Below are 20,527 nucleotides of genomic sequence, written 5' to 3' on the forward strand. Positions count from 1 at the left end.
CAGGAAGGGAGGGAGAAGCATCTTAGGAATAGCGAGGAATGCTAACAAGAATAAGGAAAACAGAAGAGGAAGAGGAAGGGATTATCTACGAAGTGAAATGTAAAGAATGTCAGAGTGTGTACATAGGAGAAACGAAGAAAAGGCTGAAAGACAGGTTGAAACAACATAGGGATGATGTACGACTTAAGAGAGAGAGAAATGCAATATTTAAACACACGAGAGAAACAGGACATGACATAGAGTGGGATGAGGCTAAGCAGATAGGAAGGGAGAAGAGAATGCTAGTGAGAAAATGGAAGGAAGCCAAGGAAATAGAGAAGAAAGGTGAAGAAGACATAATGAACTGGAATGGGGGACTGAAGTTAAACAAAGAATGGAAGAAGATGTTAGAAAAAGTGGAAAGGACAAGAGAGAAAGAGGAGAGGAGAAGGAAGAAAAATGAAGGGAAAAGATCATGAGATTAAAAGTCCAACCACATTCTATATGGAAGTAATTGAGTTTAGCCTTTGAGGTGAAAGTAAAGTTGGTGAAAGTGAAAGTCACCTTCTAGAAAGTTCCTAACAACTTTCTAAATAGTCTGGAGGGAGTAATGTTTGTGTATATATAAGGCCCTGTTTTTGTATCTTGTTACTTTTGTACTTGATACAGAGTCTGAAGAAGACCTTGCTAGAAGGTTGAAACGTTACGTTTAGTTTATGTTTTTAATAAAATAAATTACTGCCTTGGTCAGCATATTTAGTTTTTCTATTTCTTGTAGAAAGTGGTGTGGTTGATATTTGTAGGCTTTGGATTTGATCACCATCTTCCTGCAAAGTGCTGTTTTAACACTACTTTTTAGTACTGAACATTACCACTCTCGTGAAATAACTAAACCTACTACTGCTGAAACTTGGCTGCATCTGCCGTGCTGTAGGTGGTGGTGTTTTTTTGGGTTTTTTTTATACTCACCTTAGTACTTATAAAACCCATTATTATACTATTAGGTGGCATCTTCAGTATACAAGTAATTAAAATGCAACCTAGAGTGCGCATCAAATCTCCTGCATATGGCAATAGCCAATAGTAGCCCACTGCAGCGGTGCCATGTCGAATCTCACATGGAAAAGAGACAGCGTGGTTGAGCGAACTAGGCAACGCCGCACGTCCATGATTCGCTCCTGATGTTCAGCCGTTGAAGGCCATATGCAGGAGATTTGACACACACTGGCTCTGCATACAAAAATGTTTGGGCACTAATTATCTGACATGGGTTACTAAATTACAAGATTACAGAGTGGTCTGGAAACTTATGGAAAATGTTTACCAAAGTGTATACGTAATTGGAAATAAACAAAAAAAAAAAGTAAGAGAAAATTTCCATTATTTATTGAAATTTTTTGTTTACAGGTGAATTTTCTCAAGTTTGGCATGTTACTTCTTGACACAGTTGATGATAACCTTTATCGCACCTCCAGTTCCAGTTCTTGCTGTTTCAAAAGCCTTTGCTGTTTCTTCCAGTGTAAAATGATGGGTGACCAGCCCTTTCACATTCACCTTTCCAGAGGTCACCATGGCTAAAGCCAGTGGGTAACTGGAAAATACAAATAAAACATGCAACAGAGTACATACCATTAACATACGTTATCCTTTAGTCTACCAACCTTCTTTACTAGTTTTGCCTGAAATCTCAAGCATTTGAGAGCAAAAGTTGAAATTCACACTGCTTTGAATTAAATTGTGTACCTTAGAAACTATGACAATAGAGCTATAAATGATATCTCGTTTTGCTCGTATAAACAGCACTACAATAGCATGCTCACAAGGTTAACACGTAGTGCAGTAATTAGGAGAAAGAAAAAAAAATCCCACAAAATTTCAGCTCCCACATATTTACAATCCCCCATTTATGGATTACCCCTTCCCCAGGTACCTGTGTATTAGAGGCTAGAAAACCCCAGAGCCAGTCCATGCAGGGACATTGCTGGAAAAAATCCCACCTAAGACTCTAATCTGGGTCTCCCGCATGGCAGTCAGACACCCTACCGACTAAACCACCACAGTTCTGAACATAAGAAAATGCAGAATATATACAGGAAGCGACAACGAATCAGGAGATTATGCAACGCTCGGTAAATCTAGTTGTTGGATCAGATGTAATACGTGACTACGACTATCTTGAAGCTCCTGCTTTACCATTCAGTTATGATGGAGTTGTGGAACGGGCACAGCATGCATTTTCTGTAAAACCATATTACGAAAACAATAATAGGTATATATCCAACGCAGAGTGCTTTTCGGAAACATCTTAATATTCCAGGTCATGATCAGGTGCTTTCTGCCCATGTCATAAAACATGGATTAAAAACTTCTGAGGAGATGGATTCTAAAGATCGGATTCTGGAAGAGGTGCCTCAAATTCCTGCAGCCATGCTTTGCAATGTGATGTGTAAGCTACCTAAAAGACTGCACGAACACATATATTATATTTGTAATGCACTTCTGCAGTGTCATATCTGATGCAACAACTAGTGATATTCAGTGTTGCAAAATCGCCCGATTTTGATGAGATTTTTTTTTCTTCATAATTTGCCTTCTGAGTAGGAAAGCATAATTTAACGTTGTTACTTTGTTCTAAAGTGTGTTGCAATGTGACTTGATATTTGATTATGAATTACACATGATACCTTTCGTATTCTAAAGAAATATTCTTATCATCCCTAAGAAACTGTCATTTGTAAATACAAAGAAACAAAGGTTGACATATAAAAAACATGATACTCACTCATTGCAATATCTGAACACTCCTCTGATGTCTATCTCCCTTATTGCTGCACTAACAAGAGGCACGTTGACTTTGTCTGGTCCAAGCCCAACAAGAACAATCACACCACCTGGTTCAGTGCCCTACAAGCATTAAACAATAAACAAAAAAGTAAAAGAACAAGATAAATGAAGGTTATCAACATATATTTACACTGTGGTCTGTCAATTATCAACTGTATGGTCAGAAAGCCCTCTGAATTTATTATTAATCGTTATCCCTTATCCAAATGAACACTGGAATCTACAGCACAAAACAATTTGAACAGATTTGTTATGCAGTGCTTGAAGTGGAAATTGCTAGGTGGGGGATGCTTAATCTGTAAGGAAGTGTGTGTGGGTAAAAATTACTCAGCAGATCTTGAAATATATTTTTTGATCACTTCCAATGAGTGCGTGAGGCCACCCTTCTCAGTACCTTCCAGTAAACCCTTCCAAGTGTTGGGACCTAGAACCAGCTGTTAGTTAGTTTGTGAGTTAGTTCAGAACACTGCCTGCAAAAAACATAGTGCTTTTATAATAATAGTGGCCACGGTGGCTGTCGGTAACACGTCTGACTACCATGCTAAAGGTCCCGGGTTCAATCCCCGGCCGGTTCAAATCCCGGACCTTTTCTAATGTTGGAAGCGGCCCCGGCACCCACCCAGCGTCGAATAACGGGTACCTGGGGAAACCCTGGGGGGTAAAGGCGGCCAGGGGCGTGATGCTGATCACATCACCCCCACTCACGACCGGATCAAGAAAGTGTGGGTCGTTACCCCCACACCCCCTATACGCCTTCATGGCGTGGTGCTATGCACAGGGGAGCACTTTTGCTTTTATTATAATAATAATTATTATAGTTCTACTATGATTGTGGCTACATCAGAGGCAAAGCATGGCAATCGGTTATCAGGAGATGCGGCGATGACAAAGCAAAAGTATACAAATATTTGATTTTAAATATTTTAGAGAAGTGAAAAAATTAGTCAGAATATTCACATATTTGTGCAAAATTACTCAAGTGACACCTTGAAACAGGTAGAAATACGCAAGAGATTCACCAAGTTTAGTGCATCGAAATGAGAGCCCATTTCTACCTCCCATGCCCAACCATCCTGCTACGTTTTCCCATTGTGGCAATGGTATAAGCAGTAGCGTAGCATCCTAGTATGCCCATACGCCCAGCGTTCCCTGATTTAAAATTTTAAAAATGCATAAATGCTGTAAATATAAAGTAAAACGTGACTAATTACACTAGTCAACAACCATTTTGCAACATCAAAGGTAACATGTGTTCTTAACTAATTCGGATGTGCTGATTTCAGATCTGGAACTGAAATTTTTGTATCACGTAACATTTCAGAGATACACGTGACGTCATATCCGGCATAACGTGGATATGTTATTTACATTTGGATTCCAATTTATATGATTTTGGGCAACAATGAAAATAAATTTTGCAACAATGTATAAACAAACACACTTATAAAAAGATTTGTTTCTTTTTTCTGGCTATGTTTCCATTGTTGACGTTCAAAAAGGCTGCTTCTCCCTCCCCCAGAATGAGTTACTGATAAGATAAGATAAGGGAGAATGCTCTACAGACTGAAGGGAGTGTAATTTAATGAGTTCAGTATTACGTGCTTTGAGGTAGAGAATTTGTGTTGAAGTTACTTGGGTGATACTGCAATGAAGAAAAACCGACATGGTTGTGTAAATTTACCAAACAATTTCTGCTATGTGTGCGGGCAGTACACTTTAAAAAGTCAACGCCGAATGTTGACAGAAACGTTGAAACAAGCGTATTATAGCTACTTCGGGTGCAATGCTGGTGACCAAGACAAAGTGTGGGCTCCCCATGTGTGCTGTGTGACTTGTTATTCAACTCTTGTGAGGTGGTTTCGTGGAGACAAAACCCGTGCTATGGCATTTGCGGTGCCAATGGTTTGGCGTGAACCAATTAGCCATGCTGAAGACTGTTACTTCTGCCTAACAAGCATAGCGGGACATTGTGTACCCCAATATTCCTTCTGCTATGAGACCCATACCAATCCCTAGCCCACCCTCACATTTAGAGGAATCTTTTGCAGAAGAAGAAGAGCCACCCATCCCGTCCACTTCCAATGATCCAAGCTCTATTTTCCACAACCAGAGATGGAACCACTCCTTGTCGATCAGTCCAGACTGACTGACTTGGTTAGAGATATGTATCTAACTAAGCAGCAGGCTGAGGTGCTTGGATCTCGACTTCAACAGTGGAATCTGCTGGCTTCCGGAACTAGAATTACCCATTTCAGAAAGAGACATGAACAGTTTTCAGGCTACTTTGAAATGAAATATTTCCTCTGTGTATGTACAAATATAGACGGTTTAATGGATAAGCTTGGGTTGGAGCACATTCCTGAGGAATGGAGACTGTTTATAGACTCGTCCAAAAGTAGCCTGAAAGCAGTATTGTTACTCAATGGCAACCAAAAACCATCCATACCAGTAGCACATTCTGTTGAGATGAAGGAAACATGACAGTATGTCTGTCTTGTTAAATATGATTCAATATAATAAGTACTGCTAGCAGATTTGTGGCGATTTAAAGGTCATTGCCATATTAATGTACTCCAAGGTGGGTTTACAAAGTATTGTTGTTTCCTTTGCTTGTGGGACAGTAGGGCTACAGAATCGCACTACACTGAAAAACTGGCCTTCCCTACAATCCTCTTTACCAGCGTAACACAAAAACGTTACGTGTTACGACATTTTTACTATCATTTTCGTGTTCAGGAGGTTCGATTTAGTTAAACTGACCCTTTTTTTCCCGTGTTGCAGAAAAAAAGTTTAAATTTGTTGACTAGTGTTATATACATGTTTGAGCATTATGGCATTATAAAAGCTAATTTCTCGATCCGTCTACAATGCTCCACTAACAGCTCTCGTTGTAGCATTTCTCTAATGTCTCTGCTTGCCGGACGCAGGCTAGGTTTGGCGTACAGGACCATGCCTTCCTGAAGGCAGAGAGGAGGAAGGAAAGCTTGTCGCTTGGATCTCTACAGCACCTGATTGGTTCTAGGGGCCATGTGACCTTTCCTGCCTTCCGATTCAAGGCGCTGTACTTCCGATGCAGACGACAGAAGTAGAATTCCTACCTGGTTTTTCGCGCTTGTGCCCATAGACAAACCTCGTGCCTCTGCTCGTGCTGTATGATGCTACAATACGCAATATTCACTGACGTATCTTTAATGACCACTGCATTGTGTAATTTATCGCAAGAAAAGTGAAGTGCATTAAAAACTAAAAGAACAAAACAGTTTTTGTGAAACAAGTTGATAAAGTCCTCGTGGTAGAAGTTCAGCCTGTGGCTGCTCTACCACCTAACCCGCAAAACTATTTATTTAAAAAAATATTTTTTCATTAGTATCTTACTGCCTAATATTGTGCCAGTGGAAATGTTTAGCATTCGTTTCAAAACTCTTAACATCGTATAATCTCTTGACAAAATTATTTTAAAATGTTTATCAGCATTCTCAAGAAGCAATAAACAGTGGTCTGAAACTCTGAATTACTAATAGGCACTGTTACATCAGTAGAGTGTACGATTGTACAGAGTGTTTTGCACAGCGTGCTAAGATGCCAGAGGTTTCCGGTTTGAATTCCGGCCTACGCATGTTTGTTCTTTGTGAGTGTGACTTCATCAATATCATCACTCATATTCATATTTGCGATTAGCCAAAAGTGGTAGAAAGCGAAGTAAAATAAACCAAATCAATTAATAGTTGTATCATCCACAACAATGAAGTCTACTGTTGTTCTAGAGGCGCTTGTGATTCAGGTAGTTTTTTTTTAATTACTTGTGTCATGCCGAAAGGTTTCCTTGATTATAAAATACTGTTTTGCTACACATGTGTTATACGTGCGGAGCAAAATACTCCGAATGGTGTACGGTGTTTCTGACTTGAGCAATCTAATTAAAAATGGTATAAAACACTAGTGGTCCAAGCATTTGTTGCACACTGAGGCATCTTATATTCTAGATAAAACAAGCATGGATCATGTTTTATTGGAACCCGGCTGACTTCATGTAATAAACACAATGAGATTGTGATTTTAAATAGACAATACATATGTCGGCTAATCCCATAAGTAAACTCTTAAGCAAAATAAAAGGCCTACCCTTCCTTCAGACTTGGCGTTCCCATCCGAAATGCTTATGCTATGCCACTGGGTATCAGGTGCCCCAGGTCATTGCAGAATTGTGTGAATCCAAGATCTGACAACCTCTAGTTTCCTCCGAGGCCTTGTTTTTCAGCCTCCATGTCTACAACCACAACAAAGTTCCTCTGACGTCATCAAGATTAAATTTCTTCCAAGTGTCTGCTATTTCAAGCACAAGCAGGTGGCCAGAGGGAGTGGTCGTGGGGCTATTTAATTTCGATAACGTATAGTGGTAATTAATTTTACTTCTTTAGCAGGATTACACATCTTGTATAATAAGTTGTTATATACCCAACTTTTTCACCTTTAGATGGCAGCTGCTGATAAGGGATGAGACCACCCGAAAATAAAATTCTGTCTACGGGTCTGGCATTGTAAAGCATGCAAGTGCAACACTTTTATTTTTAAGAGGAAAAGTACATATTAAGTGATATGAACTCTTGCTTTATATTTTCAAAACCAATGCAGAAGCATGACTTAACATGACTTGAGAGTTTGAATTATCGAGTAAGCCCTGTGCGAAAGTCTCATGTTCTTGTTTCTCTTTCTCACAACAATCAGTGCTTACCCTTAAATGTGACAATTGAGGTCTTACATTTAGTTTCAAACACGGAGGGAAATTAAAAAAATGAAAACTGTTTTTTTTTCGTATTGCTCAATTTACGAGCAGTCTCCGAAGTATTTTCATCCAGGTTTATCACTTTTAGTGTTATTAGCAGTATTATAAAAGTTATTAACACTATGTAAACTGACAATTCACAAAAAAAGCAGTATCAACAAGAAAATAAGATACAATAACATGCCAGTGGCATCTCATCCCTTGGGGCTTCCGGGGCTTAGCCCCTAAAGAAAAACGGACGTATTCACGTAATTATCAATCACCATAACGCGTAACTATCACACAGTCTTTTAAAAGGCGACCTAGTGGCATTGATGTCAATTATCGTTTTCCGGGGCACGTCACAAAGAAAGGCGTGGCTTACTTCCCACCTACGCTACAGTGAAGGTCACATGCTAGCAGAGAAAGGAGGGAAGAGTGAAATTGATTTGAGTGCTGATTCTGGGCTAGCTCCGTTGCGTCGCGTTCGATCTCGCGTGTTGTTCTGTAGTGTTTTGGTGGCTTTCATTCGCTATGTTTGAGTGAGTTTGGCAGGGTTGATGTTCGAACACAAATTGATGAAGGACATAGGCTGTCATACAAGACACAATGCATTTGTCCGGAAAAATAGGCATATATTAAATAGAATTATCGATTGCTTAAAATTCTGTGGTCGACATGAACTTGCTCTACGAGGACATAATGAAAGAGAACAATCTTTAAACAGAGGCATCTTCCCAGATTTATTATCCCTTCGTAGAAGAGGGAAAACTAAAGAGGGAACTTCGTGTTCTTTATTGTAGTGAAGAGTTGAAAAACATAAACTCTATCAGTAGATTGCATTCATTTTTTATTTAACATTATTTAGAGGGTACCTTTTCAGAAACAGTAAAAATGACAAACATAGTTTTAATAACTCCAGTGGCAACAGCTGAATCTGAACGATGCTTCAGCACATTGAAGCGTATTAAAACCTGCTTAAGAAATACAATGGGACAAGACAGACCAAATGCCTTGGCACTTGCTTACAATAGAGATAGAATACATTTTAAACAAAGAGGGCTTCAACGAAAAAGTAATAACAAAATTTGCTGAGCTGAAGAACCAGGAGTCAATGTTCGTAGAAAGGTATGTTTCACAACAATACCTGTTTCTTTTGTAATCATGTGAATTGTCATTATATTTTAAATTCTTTAAAAAAATAAGTCCAGTTTTGTAGTTTAGAAGAAGATAAATACCCGTTTTTTTGTAATTCATGTAATTTGTCATTACATTTTAAATTCTTTCAAAAAAGTAAGTCCAGTTTTGTAGTCTAGAAGAAATACCTTTTTTGGTAATTCATGTGAATTGTCATTATATTTTAAATTCTTTAAAAAAATAAGCCCCGGCCAAATTTGAGGCCACGAGACGCCACTGTAACATGTTGCAGCAATGTAATGTCAATTTGTTTTATTTAATTACAGAAAGAATACAAATTAATGAAATTTCAAAATTCTCATCATATGGGATAGCATAAATTGTATTTTGTAGTTGTAAGGTCTATGGTACTGCAGTGAGCTTTTACACTGAATAGACAATGACCTTGGCATTTACTGCAGAGAAATACTGTGCAACCCCCCCCCCCCCCCACCCCTCGGTTGGTCAATGTAAAAATGCAGCTTCCTTTCATATCCAGGTGCCTTATGCATACAAATAATTATTACTGAATGTTTTTGAACTCACTGTATTTTAGAAAGGCAATGCTACCTTATGTTGCAAATCAAAGTTGAGAATTTTTGGAAATCTGCTATAAAAATTGTAATTAATTCTACATGAAAGTGCAGATGTATATTTACATGTATGGCCAATTGTATGCAGGGCTCTGCTCCGCTGCATTCAATTGTTTTATCTGGTTGTCTTCCTAGTATATCCTTGATCTGTGCCGCTACGTCTTCCACTGAGCTCTTTCCCATAAGCACGGTGTGGTCTGCTCCAAGAGACTTGGCAACTTCTAGACGATGGGGAACAATATCTGGAAAAATAATTGATCAATTCAATAAGTGCAAATTAATAATATTCAAAAGTGCCATGCGTCTATATAAGCTACACGGCCCGACAGCAACCTTAACTGCCAAGGTTACCTACCACACAGGTCTTCATTTTCAAAATGATATCAAAATTACAAAACATTGTGCAATAATAAACTAATTCAGGAGACTTCTGGGGTCTGTATGGACCCCGAATTACTTAATTAAACTAATATCTGTGACAAAAATATTGAGCCCTCTGCTTGCATGCTTGTAAAATTGTACTCCGTGGGTGGAAAAAAGTCAAATATACCTCATTGGAAAGCTTCAAGTATCTATTTTTTAATAAGCGTCATCTAAAAATTATTCTTCGTTGCATTTTCGTATTATAATGAGAAATTCACTAAAAAGTATAGTTTTTTCTTCCAGTTTGCAAGAACGGGAAACTTAACATCATAGAGTTCATAATCAACAATTTGATATAATATTGAGATTTTTTGTATGTGAGGACAGATTGTTTTTGCATCTCTGTGGAAGAAGTCAAATGCAGATCTTCACTAGATGTTTGAAAAATTGAAATTTTAGGCAAACGTGCAATCTTGAAATGCATAATTGCAAATTCAATTAAATTGTAAAAAGCCGTTTATATGACACACTTGATCCAAATCCAGAAGTTTAACATGTGTGTATACCTCAAGTATGACCACAGATATAAAATATTATTGACCACTACTAATATGGTAAACACACGGATGACGTATGGCGAGATACGGCCAATCTCAGACTCCGCGGGCTGCAGGTAACTTGCACAGTGTTGCCCCTTCACTGCAGCTACACGGTCTATGCTGCGGGAATACTGGAAGTGCGTTCCGTTGGTCCGATCCAAAACATTGTGGCAGTGTAAAATAATGAATAAACAATTTATCACATTATGAATGAAATACATTTTCTTCGTATACTTTAGTTATTGTTATATTTTCTAGCTTTTATCCAATATTTATACAAACGTCATTTTCTCCATATCATTTTACGTTGTTCATATAAAAAGAGTAAGTGCAACGATGAGCTTGATTTGATGAAGGCAATGAAATATCTTACCAAATATTCGAACCCGTGACTGCTGGCTTCGCAGTCTCCTCTGTATAAAAAAATAACGTGCCTGCGATGTACAGCAACAGCAACTACATAACAAAGGAAAACAGCAAGAAAAAATGCATGTAAGGGATGTTATGTATGTGTGCGAGTTCTAGCTATATGGTAGGAACACAAGAGTGATAAAAGAAAATCTGCATTCGTCAATTACAGCATCTGAACAATGCTTCTCTGTGCACAACAATTCGCTTTGTAACCAAAACTTTCGGCTTACTTTCCGTGTCAAAGCTGCTGGCTGAACGCAAAATTTAAAGGGCTGCCAGCGGCGTGTGGCAACAAAATGCACTTCGTCGTAGCAAAGAGACGAAAAACGCGCGAGCCGGTTGCCAAGAGAAACAATTCTGTCTGTCGTTTTCAATTTGCAGAATATAAAGATAAGCCATAAAAAATTTCATCGCCATTGGGCTGACCAGTACCGAGATTGCAACACTGTTATTAAACATTAATATTGGCTGTTCCACAAATGAAAGCAACATTATATATGGCCGAGATATTTACACATAAACAAGCTTCAATTACAAGAAATTTCATATTTTTACGACTGGTTTTTAAGAAGCTACACACGATTGAATTCGACTTACATAAAACGCACACGAAAAACTACACTTTTACGAACATTTTTGTTTGAATAGAAAACAGACAGAGTTAAAATCAATTTGTCTTGCTTTTTTCTAAAAGCAGACATTTGTAGCTTTCCAATGAGGTATATTTGGCTTTTTTCCTCCCACGGAGTACAATTTTACAAGCACGTAAACAGAGGGCTCAATATTTTTGTCATGGAAAGTAAACTAGTTGAGAGTGAGAGATGGTGTAAACTCCATGGCCCAACAGTTCTGTGAGAGTGAGGCCTGGCAAGCATCTTTTTCATTGGTTGATGCATGGTTAATGCATCAGGTTCTGGTTGCTCTTTACTGGCCTTCGAGACCAGAGCCTGCTGTTTTTTGTTTTTTTTTCAAGTAGCTTCCAATTCTCCTCAACACCAAAATCTTGGAGATTCCCACAGCAGTGGTGCAACCACAGGTGGAGGGGGGGGGGGGGGCATTGTCCCTCCCCTCTTCCAACCTTGGACAGAAATGAGTTCTAGGGGGCAAGGGAAGGCAAACATTGACGGCCAAGGGTACCTGAAGGGGGCAATTACCGCCCCAAATTTCAAATGTTATGTATAATAAAAATAAATTTTGGAAAAATTTCTTGCTCGCAATACCTGATTTTCTTAGTCTTATCAAGTTCATAGCCATAGCTAGGGTGCAGCGGAAGTCGGCCCTGGGCGCCGAACGATGTAAATGAGAAAAGTTGGAAAAGAGAGAATGCCATGGTGCCCCATTGAATTATTTGCACCCTATTAAATCAATATTGATTTCAGTCTGCAAAAAAAAAAATTGGATCTAAAAATTTTCTTGCTCGCTTCGCTCACAATGTATATGTTTTTTTTCTATACTTTATTGTAAATTACCAGAGAGAGAAGTAAAACATCTCTTAATTGGTTTTGTATTAAATGCATAAACAATTTTTTTCAGGAAAGGGAGCATGCACATTTCAGAGACAATTTATATAATTTTTGCTGTTGGTTTATTATGAAGTGGATGAATTGATTGTGTAATGTATTTAAATAATATATCTTGTGTATATATGTACATATTAAAGAAACTTTGAATAAGTACACAATTTAGTGTTGGCACGTGTCATATGTATTTTTTTATTTTATGTCGCTGTATGTTGCATATGTGTGAAACATAACGTACATGAATATTATACACGTTAATGTAAAACAAATAATTACATTCGGAATGCATTTATCAAGCATTTTCTGTCTTTCAATATTAATGTGAAATTGAACGTATGGAACAAATAATTCGATTCGTTTGTTCGAACACAAATGCTTTAGCACAGACTTCTACACCTCTTTTGTGTAATTTACAAGGATAATAACGTCTTTGACACCACTACTGCTACTACTACTAATAATAATAATGTAATAATAATAACAATGATCATCATCATTATTATTATTATTATTGGTACGTTCATCCTGGTACTTGCCCCCCCCCCCCCCCACACACACCCAGACAAAAATTCATGGTTGCGCCTCTGTCCCACAGGGAACCTGTTCCACCAAAGTTGAAAGTGGTAGCAATTTGGGCATGTGAGAACCCTAAAATACCTAATTAAGTACACTGAAAATGCATTTATTCAAATTCAATGGCACCACTCCAGCTGCAAATAAACCAAATTATGGATAATCTACTGTAGACTATATTGTATTACTTGTATTGCCATAGTTAGAGTGTTCATTCATTCATTGTTTTGTGCCCAGGGGCAGGTCTTTCCTTGCAACCTCCTTCAGCTGTTTGCTTTGTATGTATATACAATTTTGTCAAGCATGGGTAATTGTAACATGTCACAAATTCCCGAACTGGTCAGGAAAAATTTATAACAGCAGGGTTGTAAAATATCTGATCAGTATTGTTTGCAGTATGTTGTTTGTGGCTTAGGCGTAATTTGGTGGGGACAAGGAGGGGGAGAGCACTTGCCTCCCAAAAATTTTCAGCTTACTTAATTTAAAAATTATGGATACTTTTGTTAACCTCCTGGGACCTGAGGAGCAAATTATTGAAGAGTATTTTTATGACTGCGCAAATATAAGTTATTTAGCAAAATAGTTCTCTACTGTTTATGGGATGGAAAACTTGTTGATTCTGCCTCCCAAAGTGCCAAGTTTCATTCTGCCCCCGAAAGTTAAGCCCCAAGTTCGATTTTGCCTCCCCTCCCCCAAGTTAAAATGCAGGAAAATGTAATAACGGGGGAATTTTATAACATTTTGCTATGTTGGGACCATCAAGCTTGAATGTATAATGTGAGAAAATATAAAATTCAGGAACATAAAATCGAGGTTCCACTGTATATAATCTATTTAGTTGACACCATCTCTGAATATTAACATTGAAACATCTTTGACATAAATATACTTGAATACCAACCTGTAATGATGACAGTGCTAGCTCCCATTGCCTTTGCGGAAAGCAAACTCACAAGTCCAATGGGTCCAGCTCCAGTGACGAGAACAACAGAACCTAATGTAATACCAGCTCTTCGGCAAGCATGAACACCAACCGACAAGGGTTCCAACAGAGCTCCTTCTTCCATCGAGACACTGTCAGGAAGTCTGGAAATTTAAAATTATTTTCAGAATGAACAATTATTCTGTACTTTCAATGTTATAGACTTATGAAAATTATTACATAACTTGAATGCCGTTGCCAGTGCACTTGTGTCAGCCATGGGCATCACCACACATTTTTGAGAGGGGGGTTAGACCTTTGAAAACTTGAATAATAGAAATAACAATTATTATTATCATGGTTATGATTATCATTATACAATAACAACTATTATAGACTAATAAAAAGAAACGCATTTATTCATAATTATTTATTATTATATTCTCACTGAGACTTTTCTGCTAGATCCACGAGATGAGTGAATATCCAGCACAACTGTTTTTCATTATCTTTTTACATTTCATACAGTTAACGTATTAAAAACATAGGTATTTTATTTTGTTATTAACTTTTACATACTTCATTCAAGAAAAAAGGTTTTAAGTTTGGGATGAATTTTAGTCAAAACGTTTATGTTGTTTTACCTTTCACATAGAACTCTAAATTTTGAATTTTGGAACAGTTATTCTTTGGATTAAATAACAGAATGTGATTCTCACATTTTAAACTCTTTTCTTTTCATTATTTAACATAGTTTTTACTTTTATTATTCTGTTACTAACAATAAAAATAAGAAAGTTTTTGCTTTTTTGTAAATTGAAATGAATTATGACAATTTCCACGGAGGTGCTTGATGGCAACAGAAAGTAAGAAAGGAAAAAAAGATTTTTTCCAGCAGGAAAAAAAATTATAGTATGCAGATGCCACTGACCCTCTCAATGATTGCGCAACAAGCTTTGCTAATAGTGGCGGCCGGTTCACTAACATACTTTTTTTTCACAGACACTTGTGTGCAGCTGTTGTGAAACAGCAACCAAGTTATGCCTCCTACCTTATATTTCTATAGTAAATAAACAAGTGTAGGACAATTAAATTATGAATTACATGCTCAAGTAGCCTTACATTAAACTGATCACTATTCCAGGAAACAAAATCCACATAATAGGAGTTTCTCATGTAATAACATAATAGAATACAAAAAATTGAACTGAAACTTACTTGAAGCAAAAGTCGGCAGCATGTGTGTAGTAACGGCAGAGATTTCCATCCACAGGTGGGGTAGCACAAAATATTACATCTTGGCAGAGATTATATAGACCACCTTTACAAAATTTGCAATAGCGGCATGGCACACCTGGTTCTATCGCAACTCTGTCACCTGTTTAAGAGGGAAATTATTTAACAAAGGAAGACGCGGGAAAGTATGGAGTGATCAGAAAGTGAAACAGAAATTTTAAGCTATTGTAACTTTAATGTCCATGGTAAAAAAACAGTGTCATTTGAATCCCAGTTTCCAATTTTATTTTACATTTGATTGTATTTTCTATTTCATAACTTTGTGTGGCTTCGCTGCTTCTCCAAGTTAATTAAGGTAATAAGAATGAAAGATTAAATATATAGGGAAATATCCATGATTTACCCAGAAGTCAAACCTACAATTTCTGGTTTTGTTGAGCATGTGGGTAATTAATAATATAGACATAAATTCATAGGTTTGTTATTTACCTTATCATTACTACTGAAGCATAACAACTGCATGCCCTTGGAAAAATTGCGAACTACAGGCTTCTTTATAATTTAAACATTCAACATTTCCACCACTGTTTCCAGCCAAAATGTACAAATATAATTGTGTGTTAGTATCATTAATATCAATCATAATGAAATGGGGAGTTATGTTGTTATAGGCCTTGACCTGAACAAATCCTCATTATTTCCCAACTCCATCAGACCACTATAAAAGGAGATGAACAACCTACATCAGGAAGTCACAGGAAACCCACATGAGTTCACCAGTGTTCAAATGGTGTCAGCATAGAGAGGAATGGATTTCACTCCAGAGCAGTGGCGGAGCGTGAGCTTTCCAACAGTGTAAGCCTAGCATGATGAAGGCTATTTCCCGTTGTGCTTATTTTGGGGCTGGCATATTGACCCCACCCCCTTTCCAATTTCTTCAGTTCCCTAGAATTGTTCATAAAAGCCTAATTTTTGCACTAAATTTAACCTTACACCCCTTAAAAACAAAGTGACACTACACCAGATTAAAAGTTATGGAAACGTCCATGAGCGTGGTGTTTTCATTGCTAGGCTGTGTTCTTCTACATTGAGAGGAATGGTTGGTTGATTTGGTGTTTTAAGTCAACTTTATGCACATTAAGGCTAATCGGGATTGGACCTACAGTTTAAAGTGGGATCCGAACCACTATGTGCCTCCACCAGGTGTCGAATACATTGAGAGGAGAACTAATAATTACGTCAGTCTTATTCCTATCACTATGAGTAACCTAACAATAAAAAATACGCAAAGTTAGATAAAATATAGAACGAAAATAGTTCTTATCTAAATGAATTTTAAAATAATCATACCTCTTACATGCTACTGTTCCATTACAACTTGTAGTTCAAATCCAGGCGGCGATTTTTTTCGGCAAAGATGTCAATCACAGCATCATAGAAGGTAAGGGCTCTTCTTTAAATCCTACAAGAGTGTTCTCTCTATTGCCATCAGCGATAGCTTAGTAAGTCTCTCCTGGGTCTGCGTGCTGCGCAGGTAGGTGTGTATCCTCTTCAAGGCAGAGAATGTTCTTTCAACAGATGCACTAGTTGCAGGTATGGTTAAAATTAAGGCAGAAAGCTTTGTTGTTTCCGGAAGAGCATTGCACAAGTTTGTTGAAATTAAATATTTATGGAGGTCTAACATTGAAGGTTTCAAAAACTCCTGCGACGAATAAATAGCAGTAAGTTCTGTTTTCAAAATTAGAGGATCAAAATATCGTCCATATGATTTCAATAATGATTCGTAAGCATTTATTGGAAATTTCAGAGAATAATTTTGAAAATTATCAAAATCTAACAAGGAGAGAAATTCTAGTTTCTGGATATCGGAGAATCTGTTGGCTAATTGGACTTTCATGGTGTCAATAATTTCATAGTAAAGTCTTCGATAAGAAGCTTTCCTCTCATTACTGATGAGAACAATTCTCTGTCTTTTGCTTGGCACCTTTAAGTGTTCTTCTCCCAACCTGGCACTGTCGCTTTCGGACCACACTTTTTCAAAGTCTTCCCTCTTAGTACTCAAGAAGCTTTGATACTCTTCTACCTTTCGAGTACAGTAGCCGATGTCATTCACTCTAGTTTGCAAAATTTCGTAAAGTATTTTAGCTGGTGGAAGAATAGCCGAAAATACAATTAACATAAAATTGAAATCAAAATCATGGAGAGTAGCAAAATATCCACGAGAAGAGAGACGCGTTTCTCCATCCCACTGCTCTTGGTTCTGTATCACTGATTCAAAGAAATTAATTAGATCTGTTTCCAACTGGGAAACAACTACAACCAATCTCTCTGCATAGAGCCATCGAGTAGGAGCAACTGATGGCAGACGTCTGCTTACCATTTTGTCCAGCGCTGCTTTCCTCTTTGAAGATTTAGAAAAGAATGCTGCAAAAGCCGACAAAGTTTCAAAAAATACTTTACATTCTTTGATGCCCTCCACAGATTGTTTGAGAACTAAGTTTAACTTGTGAGCATAGCAATGGACAAACAGCGCTGTCTTATACCTCTCTCTTATCAAATTTTGCAAACCATTGTGTTCTACAGCCATGACAGCTGTTGCATCATAGGTTTGAGCGACTAATTTCTCGCCACACTGGTAGTAATTTATTACACCAAAAACATGGTCTGCCAGGGCAGCAGCCGTGCGATCCCCACTGACATCCTTAAAACCTATGAACCGCTCCTCTACGTTACCATTTGAAGTTACATAACGTAGCACCGATGAAAGTTGGGATTTCTGAGAGGCGTCTACGGTTTCATCTTCGATGACAGACACAAATAATGCTTCTTTCACTTCAGTTTTTATGTTGTTCATCATCAAAGTTGCAATTGCGTCAATCAATTCATTTTGGGTATCGTGAGAAGTGCCAGCAAAAACTGTTGATGATTCCAAACGATGATGTAGTTTTTCATCATAGCTCGCCCTATAATGAAGCATTTCTACGTAATTACCTCTATTGTTTGAATCTGAACCCTCCAAATGACCTCTGAAAGGGAGCTCTTGTTCCGCCAAAAAACAAGCAGTGTCGATTAAACAACCAACGATGTATCTATTTGCTTTGACTTTTTCGTTGTGTTTCTCTCGGTTTAATTTGAAGGCAAGGTTTAAACAATCTTCAATTCGCGTATTTCCAAATTTCAACAACGCAATCTTTGAATTTACGTGTGCTACGGAGATCTCATGTCTTTTCTTTAATAAATGATAATTATTAGTGTCGCCGACACCTTTTGTTGTCCAAGCAGTTTTTTTCTGTTGAAAAGAGAAGGCAGGGCCAACAGAAAAGTGCTGAATACTTTTTACAACCACATAACCAAGTATCAGCTTCGTACCATGAGTCACAAAACCGGCGCACTTTATTTTTTGTTTCCGTTACCATGCCTGCTAGAGGAGGAGTGGACCTACCTACATCCACAAGTTTCTTCTTTGCAGCAAAATCCTTGCTGGAAAACGGCGTCTTTAACAAGTTCTCCACCACACAATCACACTCGATTTCTTCCATAATGCACTTCGTATCACACCACAGTACAGGGACAACTGCACCACACCGCCCACTTTTCAATAGATGGAATTCGCAAAAAAATTAAAAAAACAAAAAAAAACACGAGAATTAAACGATGCACACAACAAGAAAGGGGAAACAAACCAAACCCCAAAGCAGTGATATTCCGGACTCAGAGTGAAATATCCCTTTTGGAAATAAATAAATTCCCTCTCTGGCCTTAAAATTCCCTATAATTCGTAAAGAGAGAGAGAGAGAGAGAGAAAATAAATTCAAAAATAAAATATAAAATAAATGCTCACTAATTGTAGAAGTTTATATAGAAATTTCTATCAAAGGAGATGTAAGTGATTTCTAAGGGGAGTGTAAAAGAGAGACAGACCATAAATAAGCTTTTCGTGCATTTTCGGAGAGTGTTTAAATTGCGGACTATGTAATTAATGAATGATATTTCGTTCACATTTGATATGATAATTTGCAAAACTGGTTCAATCTTAAGTTTTCATCAAACATTTAACTTAAAAAAACAACTTTTTGCACTATTTAGCTCAATTACTACAAGCAGAGTTCAAATTAAAAACAGAGATCTTAATATTTCCTATGTATATACTAATCCTACAAGCAAAAACAAGTGTTAACACATTAATGTATATATTATTATATTTTTTTCATTTTCTCGTTTTTTGCTCATTTTAGGTGTTTCTCTTTTTCCCATTCCTGTTAGTTTCTTTGCTTCAAAATTCCCTTTTCCTGTAAAAAGAAACCTCCTTGAAACACCATCGTCTCAAATTTCCTGTGCAACCACCTCTTCATACATAGTTGCCAGATGCTGCAGTTACGATAGAGGCTTAGAAAGTCGTCTGCTACTCTTTGACTGAGTGCACTGCATACAGTTCTTGAAGTGAGGAGGGGAGGTGGTGCGGTGGTTGCTAGCTTTCCGATCTTTCCTTCAGGGGGATGTGCTTATTGGTCTTTGTCAAGTGTGGTCTTGAACAATGTGAGTTGCTAAAACGCCAGCAATATCAAGATCGCCTTACTACAGAATGCACATCTGGCCAGTTTCCACTGTTTCCTGGCTAAAACCCGACAACGCTGTGACTCTTTCCTCTTGCGGGGCGATCGGTGTCTCGCTGGCCCGTGTTCACGGTTAGTCAGTGATGCCACTCAAGCATAATGGTGCTAAATCTCGCACAAGTTTAAGAAGTCGTTGGACAGTTGGAGATATAATAAAACAAGATGGTCGCTGTTCGTGGGGGTTGAATTTTCTCAATCTTTTCACGTTAACATCGAACCCACCCCGTTGGTTGAACCATTCTAATTTATATTATACGGAAGAAATTCCATATTTTACTTATGTAGCTAATTAATAATGCAATTTTAAAACTCTAAAATAGATGCATAAATTGAACTTGAAACTAGTCTTCGGAAAATAATAAATTATTGTTTTCTTTATAAATTAATATTAATAATATATAGAGCCTAGAACAATATAGTAGCATGTAGAATAATTTCAGACTATAAACGACACCATCGATGTTCGGAAAGGGTAAGGAGGGGAGGCCCCTTCTGAAAAATGAATGTCAACCATAAATTATATATTTCACACATATAATTTCATTTCAGTCACAGCAAATTATGTTAATTATTGTAAGGGCATTGCAGAAAAATGTTAAACTTCAAATTGAATTAGTATTTTCTGAGGAGGCAACTCTATTAAGGGGGAAATATGCCTAGTTTACCCTCACCCCCTGGAAAAAATACTTTGCTTAATCCTCCCTGGTGGAAAGAAATACTTCGGACGTCCCTGAACAATACTTTTTCTAAACATGAGGTTTGCAACGCTGCTGTAAGCCTCTGACCGAAGGTTTACAGACCTAGGGTTCTGGCCCGCTCTTCTCCACGCAGATAGGGTAGGCAGAGAGAAGGAGGGTAGGCACTGCTCGCTCGCGGTCAGCAACTTGTAAGGCAAAATTCAGAAGGCTTACAGCTTCCCACAGGCAGAAGGCGGGA

The 20,527-nt window shown here is 37.7% G+C and overlaps 1 protein-coding gene across 1 annotated transcript in view; it reads right to left on the reverse strand.

Annotated features, from left to right (window-relative positions):
* Positions 1–1,343: 1,343 nt before the first annotated feature.
* The window catches only part of LOC145984960 (sorbitol dehydrogenase-like), a 61,767-nt gene continuing 42,583 nt past the window's right edge, over positions 1,344–20,527 (reverse strand). The window contains exons 4-8 of the mRNA XM_083118403.1: positions 14,961–15,120; positions 13,722–13,906; positions 9,421–9,596; positions 2,762–2,883; positions 1,344–1,570 (exon numbers count right to left, since the gene is read on the reverse strand). Of these exons, the coding sequence (XP_082974529.1) occupies positions 1,411–1,570; positions 2,762–2,883; positions 9,421–9,596; positions 13,722–13,906; positions 14,961–15,120 (803 nt within the window). The 3' untranslated portion in view covers positions 1,344–1,410. The remainder of the gene's footprint in view (positions 1,571–2,761; positions 2,884–9,420; positions 9,597–13,721; positions 13,907–14,960; positions 15,121–20,527) is intronic.

This window comes from Lepisma saccharinum, chromosome 3 (genome assembly GCF_977018435.1).
Source record: "Lepisma saccharinum chromosome 3, izLepSacc3.1, whole genome shotgun sequence".
NCBI lineage: Eukaryota > Metazoa > Arthropoda > Insecta > Zygentoma > Lepismatidae > Lepisma > Lepisma saccharinum.